Source organism: Berghia stephanieae, chromosome 14 (assembly GCF_034508935.2).
Source record: "Berghia stephanieae isolate SIO BIC M18660-M18661 chromosome 14, UCSD_Bste_1.3, whole genome shotgun sequence".
Classification (NCBI taxonomy): Eukaryota; Metazoa; Mollusca; class Gastropoda; order Nudibranchia; family Aeolidiidae; genus Berghia; species Berghia stephanieae.
In genome coordinates, this window is record NC_088373.1 from 7,021,135 (window position 1) to 7,033,634 (window position 12,500).

At 37.3% G+C, this 12,500-nt stretch overlaps 1 protein-coding gene across 1 annotated transcript in view; it reads right to left on the reverse strand.

The window, feature by feature from the left end:
* Window positions 1-12,500, reverse strand: part of LOC144959884 (uncharacterized) — a 26,733-nt gene that overhangs the window by 13,320 nt on the left and 913 nt on the right. The window contains exon 2 of the mRNA XM_078892698.1: window positions 2,349-2,843. Within this exon, the coding sequence (XP_078748824.1) occupies window positions 2,349-2,769 (421 nt within the window). The 5' untranslated portion in view covers window positions 2,770-2,843. The remainder of the gene's footprint in view (window positions 1-2,348; window positions 2,844-12,500) is intronic.

Consider the following 12,500-nt stretch of genomic DNA (forward strand, 5'->3'; position numbering starts at 1 on the left):
GCGCGAGGCTCGAACCCTGGACCTTCCGATCCGAAAGCGAGTGTCATACCACGAGACCACATAGCAACACTTGGCTAAGAAGCTCATAACATTGCCATCCGGAAGTATAACGGACCATCACACAAAACTGTGTGTAACCATGAACTTTTATAGGCTGGTTAATACAGCTTAGTGAGAATCACTCACAAACGCGGATGGCAAAATACAACAACAAAGGCTTGAGTGACGTTATCTTCGTTCTATCTATACAATAATATATTTATTTCACTCAAACGCAAAAGCTGTTAGATCTTGCTAAACATATTTTTTTTCTGCTAAACGATCTCTTCAACACAATGTAAATATACTTTAACTATAGCAAACATTTCTGTTCAAATATTAATAACATTTTTCTCATTCTGATTTCTTTTGTACATAATAATATTATTATTATGTACAAAAGAAATCAGAATGAGAAACATGTTGGCTGCATCGTAACGAATGTGACGATTTTCCTATGGGTGTTAAGGAGAGGGTTAAAGAAAATGTGAGCAATCGTCTCAAAACGGTATCATGTTAGGGTGGGATTAATTAGTGCTTAAAATTTAGCTTTCCCTATTATATTATGTGACCCATCGTCTCAAAACGGTATCATGTTAGGGTGGGATTAATTAATGCTTAAAATTTAGCTTTCCCTATTATATTATGTGACCCATCGTCTCAAAACGGTATCATGTTAGGGTGGGATTAATTAATGCTTAAAATTTAGCTTTCCCTATTATATTATGTGACCCATCGTCTCAAAACGGTATCATGTTAGGGTGGGATTAATTAATGCTTAAAATTTAGCTTTCCCTATTATATTATGTGACCCATCGTCTCAAAACGGTATCATGTTAGGGTGGGATTAGTGCTAAAAATTTAGTTTCCCTATTATATTATGTGACCCATCGTCTCAAAACGGTATCATGTTTGGGTGGGATTAATTAGTGCTTAAAATTTAGCTTTCCCTATTATATTATGTGACCCATCGTCTCAAAAGGTATCATGTTAGGGTGGGATTAATTAATGCTTAAAATTTAGCTTTCCCTATTATATTATGTGACCCATCGTCTCAAAACGGTATATTGTCGGAACGAACCAAATGCTTAAAAGCCGAATTAAATGTTAAACTGGTCAAGAATATAAATGGTTGGCATTAGCATCTCCTAAAATATGGTGTCCATTCTCCTCAATAAAACATACAAACTCAATACAAGTCTGATATTTCTGGCTATAGATTCAATTTTCAACATCTTAACCACCCCGTTTTGAGGCGAAGGGTCACATATGCTATTGATTAGAATATTTCCTATTAATTGAGTAGAATGAATACTGCATCTTACAGTTCGAAACAAAAAGATAAATTTGACATTTAACCTCTCTTTATTTACCTAGTTCATTCACACATGATAACGTGTTGTTGGTAACGGTCAAATATAGACGTTCATGGAAGTCTTGGCATGTTTTTTTTTCCAAAATTCTTAATTCACAAAAGCATACAGACACACATACACACACACATACACACATATATATATATATATATATATATATATATATATATATATGTATATATATACATATATATATATATATATATATATATATATATATATATAAATAGCGACGAATATTAACACACATTCAGAGACACATTATATATATATATATATATATATATATATATATATATATATATATATATATATATACATTAATCACGCTTCTGGTCACAAAATGACGTGGGTAGGACAGAAGAAAAATAAAGAAACAGGAGCTTGTATGAAAATAATTTGTCACTTAGTCAAAGCAGGTTCAGGACGGAGAGAAGTACTGCAGATGTAGTTTGGACTTTGAACCCGGAAATGGCTTGCTGCCAAAACCCTGTCCAAAAAAAAAATATAGAAATAGTTATAACTGGAATAGACATGTTTTGAGGAGGAGGAGGAGGAGGAGGAGGAGGATGAGGTGGAGGAGGAGGAGGAGGAGGAGGAGGAGGAGGAGGAGGAGGAGGAGGAGGAGGAGGAGGAGGAGGAGGAGAAAAAAAAAGAGCACCATTTGTGACTCTTCGCCTCAAAACGGTATTAAGTCGGGATGGTTAAGATGTTGAAAATTGAATTTATAGCCAGAAATATCAGACGTGTTGAGTTTGTGTGTTTTATTGAGGAGAATGGATACCATATTTTAGGGTGCGGATGCCAACAATTTATATTTTTGACCAGTTTTAACATTTAATTCGCCTTTTAAACATCTGATTCGTTCCGACATAAAACGTTTTGAGACGATGGGTCACATTTATTGTTTCACAATGAATGATTCAGACTCACCTTCCAGGAGAGTGGGCGTGTCTTTAATGGCCACGTCTTTGATGACATCATCAAACATTTTATCCAAGCAGCAATCTCCATACGTCACGCACACGTCATCACAATGGCACACATCGCAAGGACCACACTGGGTATTATACTCGATGGGGTCCAGGCCAGATGCGTTACACAATCGAGACAATCCACAGACACTGGCGATGATGCGTCTGGCTTCATCTTTATATCGACCACCCAAATCACTGCTCCACGAAACACTCAGGGGGTCTCCGGGAATCGTCAGATTTTTTAAATTGGGATTCCACCGTACAACAGAAATGGCCTTTGTATGTTGGAATTTGCAAATGAATATCTGGAAGATGATTGTGATGATGACGGCAACTTTTGTTGATCTAGTTTTTACGTATATTATGTGCTCCATCATTAATGGTTACGTTCACTTTTCCAATAGAAAATACATACGAGAGTCAAAGACCTAAAAGTTTTATTTTAGTATAGCTGGAAAAAAAAATTATAATGATAACAGCCTGAGAATGTTATTTGTTTGTTGTGCGGCTATGTGGTCTAGTGGTATGACACTCGCTTTCGGATCGGAAGGTCCTGGGTTCGATCCTCGTGCTCGGCGCATAGTTGAGTCCTTGGAAAAGGCTCTTTACTCACATTCTCTTACCGTACTCAGGTGTAAAATGAGTACCTCCGTAAACAGCGTTGCCTTTGTCCGAAAAATTGTAATATCGCCTAACAGCCGTTATGTTCCGTCGTACATGTTTAATGTTGTTGTTGACCAGGGACCCCTTGTAAAGCGCTTTGAGCACATTTAGTGGATATTGCGCTATATAAAGCTCAATTTTTATCTCTGTTAGAATTGTTATTGGTGTAATTTGTGCGGCTATAATGTGGTCTGGTATAAAAGCTCAAGATTAAAGCTCATAGTGAGCAAAGTCGCTATACTATAGATAGTATGCGCTTGGCTAAGAAGCTCATAACATTGTCATCCGGAAGTATAACGGACCAACACACAAAACTGTGTGTATCCTTGAACGTTTATAGTCAGGTTACTACAGTTCAGTGAGAATTACTCATAAACGCGGATGGCAAAAAACAATAACAAAGACCTGAGTGACGTCATCTTCGAACTATCTATAGATAGTATGCGCTTGGCTAAGAAGCTCATAACATTGTCATCCGGAAGTATAACGGACCAACATACAAAACAGTGTGTGTCCTTGAACGTTTATAGTCAGGTTACTACAGTTCAGTGAGCATTACTCATAAACGCGGATGGCAAAAAACAATAACAAAGACCTGAGTGACGTCAACTTCGAACTATCTATAGATATTTGAATGAAAGTGACGTGACTGGAACCCGCCAGTTGGGTGATCAACCAGTCAATGAGTTACGTGTATCGTGGTGAAAATAAACAAACGTAATGGGTCTTGTTAGGGTGGTCGGAAGGGATGATGGTTGTTGCAGTGGAAACTAAATAATACGTTCTCATTTCAAGATCTATAAAGCACTTTGAATATTTAACTCTATCCTTACCAGCCATTTTCAGTATTTTCCCCAAAACTTCACACCCATCTAGCACAAAAATTGATTTTTTTATCACTCAAACGCAATAACAGTAGGTTCTTGCGATAAATAGTTTCTTTAGTAAAACGTGCTCTACAACACACACTGTTTATTTTCTTTATATTGTATGATGTACAAGAGAAATTTGAATAAGAAAAATGTTGGCGGTATTGTAACGAATGTGACGATTTTCCTATAGTTGGTAAGGAGAGGGTTAACTCACTCAACCCTAACACCGACTATATCCGTAGTTTACCGGGGTTACTTTTACCCCATGACTATTTTTTACATTTTTCTGAGACAAATTATGGGCGTAGTATCAAAGCAAATGTTTTTAGTTTTTACATGTTAATGGTAGTTCGATATAATAAAACTGTCTATGTACATTCTCATTTTTAATATATGTTTTCCAATTTTGAAAAGTAGCAAAAGTCTCTAGGATTGAGTGAGTTAATGTAGTGGATTTTGCGCTATGTAAATGCTAAAGCTCATTTTAAAGAAAAAAAACAACATTTTAAAGCTGCTTGTAAAAGGGTGGTATTATTTTAATAGCCGTCACAACGAAACCGTACTCAGGTGTAAAATGAGTACCTGGCCCTTAACAGCTTTGTCTCTGTCGGAAAAATATTGTAAATCGCATAACAAGCGTCATTCCTCGTTCTACATGTTACATGTTGATGTTGGCCAGGAACCCCTTGTAAAGAGCTTTGAGCACGTTTAGTGGGTACTGCGCGATATAAAATCTCAATTTTTAAAAAATAAATTGATTTCATCCAGGATTGAAACAGCCCCCTTTGCATGTGAAAGATCTCCATCAAATCGTTGTGCCTATAAATGTGACCCCTCGTCTCAAAACGGTATTATGTCGGGATGAACCAGATACTAAAAAGTCGAATTAAATCTAAACTGGTCTAAAATTTGAACTATTGCTATTTACCATTCTAAGATACGACGTCCATTCTCTTCAATAAAATATACAAACTCATTGTAAGGCTGATATTTCCGACCATAAACTCCATTTTCAGCATCTAAATCATTCCGAATATAGGACTGTTTGGAGACGAGGAGTCACAAATATGTTATCATCAAGTCCCCATCAGTTTCTCCCAACATGAATAAACAGCCTCTAATTAGTTGGTACATGACAAAACAAATATGGCTGACAGTAGCTCTCGTGATGCACTCAGCTATCCAAATCCCGTAGAGAAAACACGACAAATACAACTATTTCACAAAATTGTTAAAAATAAACATTCTGCCATTAACATTACCAGATTACATCTGCGATTCAAACAAAAGATTATATTATATACTCTATCCAGCATAATCGCATCGACAAAGACAAATGCCATCCGCCAATTACAAATACAAATACATTCAAACACAATACAGCTTTTTTAATCGATTCTGTGTGACCCATCGTCTCAAAACGGTTTTTAGTCGGGATAAACCAGATACCAAAAAGCCGAATTAAATCTAATTTAAACTATTGCTGTTTACCATTCTAAGATACGACATCCATTGTCTTCAATAAAACATACAAACTAATGGCAAGGCTGATATTTCCGACCATAAACTCCATTTTCAGCATCTTAATCATTCAGACATAATACCATTTTGGGACGAAGGGTTACAATTATGTTACCATCAATTCCTCATCAATTTCTCACAACATGAATAATACAGCCTCTAATTAGTTGTTACATGACAAAACCAATATGGCTGACGGTAGCTGTCATGATGCACTCAGCTATCCAATCCCTTAGGGAAAACACGACAAATTCAACTATTTCACAAAACTGTTAAAAAACAAACATGCAGCCATTAACATTACCAGACTACATCTGCAATTCAAACAACAGATTAAATATACTTTTATCCAGTATAATCGCATCGACAAAGACAAATTTATGCCATCAGCCAATTGCAAATACAAATACATTCAAACACAATACAGCTTTTTACTCGATGGTATTATTCGAAGGGAATTAACGACCACTTTACTTAATAGGCTTCGAGGACCCCTTTATCATTTCAAATGCATACCAACAACGAGTAGAATGAATGGCCGAGGACAGCACAGGGATTTGTGTGGTGTTTCTTTTTTACGAAATCCGCTGAAACCCGCCGATAACCATAGTATCAGGTTAGGCTCACTCCCTACTAGTGTACTCTTCCGTGAGTCTCAGGTTCACTCCCGACAGTTGTCTACTTCCCATAACTTTGTCGGATAATGTCAGGCTTCGTCGGGTTTCGTAAAAAAAAGTAATTGCTTTTTTTTTTAACGAAACCCGCAGAAACTCAGTTGCAGATTCACTCCCCAATGGTGTACAATTCTCTGTGTCCCAGGTTCACTCCCCAGTGCTGCCTACTTCCCATAACTTTGTCGGGTTTCGGCGGGTTTCGGCGGGTTTCGGCGGGTTTCGGCGGGTTTCGTAAAAAAGAAACACCCGAGATTTGTGTGGTGTGATACAGTTGCCATATGATTTGCGGTGATGGACACAACCTTTTACTTCTTAGAGATTTGAATTCGATATTGAGCTTTACATTAGGATACGGTGTTTCTTTTTTTACGAAACCCGCCAAAACCCGTCGAAACCCGCCGAAACCCGTCGAAATCCGTCGAAACCCGTCGAAACTCGACAAAGTTATGGGAAGTAGGCAGCGATGGGGAGTGAACCTGGGACTCAGGGAAGTGGACACCATTAGTTAGTGAACCTGAGTTTCGGCGGGTTTCATAAAAAAGAAACACCCGAGATTTGTGTGGTATGATACATTTGCCATAGGATTTGCGGTGATGGGCACAACCTTTTACTTCTTAGAGATTTGAATTCGATATTGAGCTGTACATTAGGATACGGTGTTTTTTTTTTTAACGAAACCCGCCAAAACCCGTCGAAACCCACCAAAACCCGTCGAAACCCGCCGAAATCCGTCGAAACCCGTCGAAACCCGCCAAAACCCGTCGAAACCCGCCAAAACCCGTCGAAACCCGCCAAAACCCGTCGAAACCGCCCCCGCCAAAACCCGTCGAAACTCGTCGAAACTCGACAAAGATATGGGAAGTAGGCAGCGGTGGGGAGTGAACCTGGGACTCATGGAAGTGTACACCATTTGGGAGTGAACCTGAGTTTCGGCGGGTTTCGTTAAAAAAGAAAAACACCCCTTTAGGATACCTGATCAACACACTCGATGTCGATGGCTGGGCCAAGTTCATTGCAAAGTGACAGATTTCATTAATTCTCTCCTTACCGATTATTTTCAGTATTTTAAAAAAATGGCAGGCTTACCCAGCAGAAAAGTTGCTTTTTTAAACTCAAACAATCTCAAACAATCTCTCTACAAAACAACTTTATGTTCTCATTGTGATGTACAAAATAAATCTGAATAAGAAAAGATGTATATTGTGTCGTAACAAATGTGACGATTTTGCTGTAGGTGGTAAGGAGAGGGTTAACTCACCTAACACTAACACCGACTATATCCTTAGTTTGCCCTGGTTACTTTTATCCCATGCCAATTTATTACATTTTTCTGAGACAAATTATAGGCGTAGTATCAACGCTTTTATGTTTAGTTTTTACATGTTAATGATAGTTGAATAAAACTATCTTTGTACATACTCATTTTAATACATTTTTTCAAACTTTTAAAAGTATCAAAAATCTCTAGGATTGAGTGAGTTAAGTGAAAAAAAGTAAGGTTGTTGTAAAATCAACAGTCATGACGTCACTTCCCTCGTAATGACGCATAGTAAATTAGCAACTGGCTCTAAACTATCGGAACAATGGCGGACGCCCTCATGAAATATTTCTCCGACAAGCATAAACGTGAATCCAGAGGAGAAAAACATTATAAATCTGATCATGTTTTGACTTTTTATACATTATGATCACATGACATATGAAAGTTCGAGCCAGCATAAAGAATAAAGAGTACCGATTTTCTTTGTTTAGAACCACGCTGCTCGCCGTTCCTGGGCGACGTGACATCAGACTATTGAATCCAATTAGCAATGAAACCGATAATCTTGACTTCCGGAGTTAAACCATGGCTGTCCGAGTAGAAACACAAGGAAACTCTCCATTGATTGTCGGCTCATTTTACTGACCACCAAATCGAAACTTGGATGACACGACCTGCTCATGTAACGACATCAGCAAGAGAGTAGAGAATTTTATCTCATCAATAATATGGATTGGTGGTGCAAGATTGCCAGACATAGACTGGAGCTTGATCCCATTAAAGGGAATCAAAGTACAAAAGAGTACAATAAATGCAACATTCCTTGGCATAATACCTAATAATTTGGGACTCAGTCACATAATCACTTTCCCTACCAGACAATATACCACTCTTGAAATATTTCTAATAAATTGACCAGGCCTTGTGAATCTATATTCATGTTTTCGTCCAACCAGGTCATCCAGCACATGATTTGTTGCTGTCCAACTATTGGATATTTCTTAACAAATGTAAACACCCTGCTTTGTTTACAAAAATTATAAACATACCCATGTGTCAAGCTGAATCGAATGACCAATCGTGGTGTTAGATATTTAAAAAGCTGTGAACACTTTTCACTAAGTGGGTCACTTTGAGCACATTTTGCAATGTGACCAATGACCTCGAGCACATGGAAAGTTAATATAGATCATGCCCATTATTGTAAAAAGTGTTCACTCTTATTGATGTATTTCTAAAATAAAGACTAACCTGTTATTGTTTTGATCGACAAATTAATGTTATTCTGGCAGTGAAGACGCATAAAGTCCAATGTGTTGGTCTCAACGTACCTATTCATTTGGCACCGCAAATGTTTACATAAAGTCACCATATTACACAGGCAAAGTAGAATGGTGTCTTTTACTAAACCCAGTCGCCGATTTGATAATGGGAGTGATCTATATTCATGTTTTCGTCCAACCAAGTCATCAATCACATGATTTGTTGCTGTCCAACGATTGGATGCTTTTTAACAAATGTAAACACGCTGTTTTGTTTATGAAAATTGTACACATACTCATGTGTCATTCTGAACAAAATGACCAATCGTGATTCTAGATATTTCAAAAGCTGTGAACACTTATCACCATGTTGGTCATTTTGAGCACACTTTGCAATGTGACCAATGACCTCGAGCACATGGAAATGTAATATAGATCATGCCCATTGGTAGTAGAATATGTATTAATGATAATGCTGAAAGTGTTGAAGAATTACAAACTTGCGCAACATATAGCTTGCCCAGCAGAAAATGTTGCACGTAATCCCGCGTCGGTTTTCAGTAATGTCCATCATTTCTTATTACAACTACTACTACTACTACTACTACTACTACTACTACTACTACTACTACTACTACTACTACTACTACCAGCACGAACTACGAATTATGCTACATCAACTATATATGTCTTATGTATTCGAAATTCTTTTCATATTAACTCATTTCTTATTTTCAACTTCTATCACCAACAATGTGTGTCACTCACTCACTCACCCACTTTCCATGAAGCGACAACGACAACAAACAGCACACATCAGTTTATAATGGGAATGATCTATATTAACTTTCCATGTGCTCGAGAGGTCATTGGTCACATTGCAAAATGTGCTCAAAGTGACCTACATAGTGAAAAGTGTTCACAGCTTTTTAAATATCTAACGTCATGATTGGTCATTTTATTCAGCTCGACACATGTTTACAACTATCATAAACAAAGCAGCGTGTTTACATTTGTTGAGAAATTAAATGTCTAATAGTTGTACATCAACAAATCATGTGACCAATGACTAAGTTGGAAGAAAACTTTGAACTATCTTATGGGATCTTTTTATAAAATATTGCATTGAAAATAAAAGATGTAGTAAGTCAATAGATTCGTCAATACGCTTCAACAGTCGTAACGTCACTTCCCTCGTAATGACGCATGGTAACTTAGTAACTGGAACAATATTATCGGAACAATGGCAGACACCCTTATGAAATATTTCCCCGGCGAGCATAAAAGCGTATCCAGAGGAAAAAAAAACAGTATAAATCTGATCATGCTTTGACTTTTACACATTCTGATCACAAGACATATCAAAAGTTCTAGCCAGCATGAAGAATAAAGAGTACCGATTTTCTTTGTTTAGAACCACGACGGCCGCCGTTGCTGGGCGACGTGACATCAGACTATTGAATCCAATTATAATGCCCCTGCTTACTCCCACCCTACTTAACTACCTACTTAACTACTCGCCTGTCCATCCATCTATTTATCTATCTACCCATCTATTCATCCTTCAACATCCATTCATTATTCCATCTATTTACCTACCAACCTATTTACATACTTGTCTATTTTATTTAACTGTCGACTTTATCTATATCGTCTATCTATCTATCTATCTATCTATCTATCTATCTATCTATCTATCTATCTATCTATCTGTCTACCTATCTATCTATCTATCTATCTATCTATCTATCTATTTATCTATCTATCTATCTATCTATCTGTCTGTCTATCTATCTATCTATCTATCTGTCTGTCTGTCTATCTATCTATCTATCTATCTATCTATCTATCTATCTGTCTATTTATCTATCTATCTATCTATATATCTATCTATCTATCTATCTATCTATCTATCTATCAATCTGTCTGTCTATCTATCTATCAATCAATCTGTCTGTCTATCTATCTATCTATCTATCTATATATCTATCTATCTATCTATCTATCTATCTATCTATCTATCTATCTATCTATCTATCTATCTATCTATCTATCTATCTATCTATCGTCTGTCTGTCTGTCTGTCCCCATCATATCTCCGTCCTCCTTCCCTTCTTTTGTCTTTCTTTTTAACCTCCCACTTCTAACAAGTGTCTAATGGGTACGCTAGATTAAAAATAAATCTAGGTAAAATAGATGGTCTACTGTGGAATTGATCAAAAGTTGTGGAACGCATTGAGTATGGTGAGTCAATGGGCATGCTCGAAATAATATTCAAATATTACCTTGTTTATTCTCTCTCACTTCGGCGTTCATTGAATGTTTTATACTCAACGATTTAGCTACATACAACTTGGTAGAAAGTGAGAGGGGAGGGGGGGGGGGGGGTCTAATTATTGGGGCACGGAGGCAATTAAGATAACAGTACTGTGGGTTTTTTTTTTTTTTTTTGTTTGTTTTTTTTTTTTTGTTTTTTGCTTTTTTATCCAGGTATTTCCAACTGTAACACTTAATCTCGTTCGTCAGTCGGTGCATGGCCGAGATAAGAAGGGGTATCGATCGTATGCGCTTGGCTAAGAAGCTCACAACATTGCCACCCGGAAGTATAACGGATCAACACAGAAAACTATGTGTTACCTTAAAAGTTTATGGTTTGGATATCACAGTTTAATGAGGATTACCCTTAAACGCGGATGGCAAAAAACAATAGCAAAAACATTGTGATTAGTGCTCACAAACAGAAAGGCCACCTGTTCCGGCTGCTCGGCATATAGATGATGTGCGCTTGGCTAAGAAGCTCACAACATTGCCATCCGTAAATATAATGGACCAACACACAAAGCGATTTGTAACCTTGAACGTTTATAGATAGTATGAAGTTGACGTCACTTAGGTCTTTGTTATTGATTTTTGCCATCCGCGTTTATGAGTAATTCTCATTAAACTCTATGGGAGCCGTCTATATTCAAGTTTTCGTTCAGCCAAGTCATCAATCACATGTTTTGTTGCTGTACAACGATTGGATGCTTCTTATACAAACGTAAACACACTGGATTGCTTTTGAAAATTGTGTGTGTGTGTGTGTGTGTGTAAGTGTGTGTGTGTTTTAAGGGTTTTACGGCGCTTACAACATATTTAGGTTATATCAGTTAAAAAGGAAGAAAATGGGATAGTAAAAAGTTCTAGAATTACAATTAAAGCACCCAAGAAAAATTAAGATATAGGGGAACTGGGAACAAATAGGGATCAGATGTAGATTCCAAGAGCATACCACCAATGTACTTAGTTTGAGATCACCTATAAGTCTCATCCGGACACAAGCACAAAATCCAACAAAGAGGAATACACTCAAATGCTTACATTATACATTGAAGATAACAAACATAATAATACATAACAGAGATATGATTTACAAGGAAAAAAATATCATCTCCCAAAACAATAACTATGCATTTGACTGTTTCCCTCCCTGTCAGGAGTCCGGCCAGGGTCAGGACGAAACCAAGTAATCTCATTCCAAGACAAAGACAGAAAGCATGTTGGAAAACAGAATAAGGGGATAGAAGACACAGTATGTACCTCCCTGCCTACTATGGGAGGTCTGGAACCCCACCCAGTTATGAAAATTGTAAACATACTCATGTGTCAAGCGAAACAAAATAACAATCGTGGAATTTGATATTTCAAAAGCTGTGAACACTTTTCATTATGTGGGTCGTTCTGAGCACATTTTGCAATGTGACCAATGACCTCGAGCACAAGGAAAGGTAATATAGATAGTATGCGTTTGGCTAAGAAGCTCATAACATTGCCATCCGGAAGTATAACGGACCAACACACAAAACTGCGTGTAAC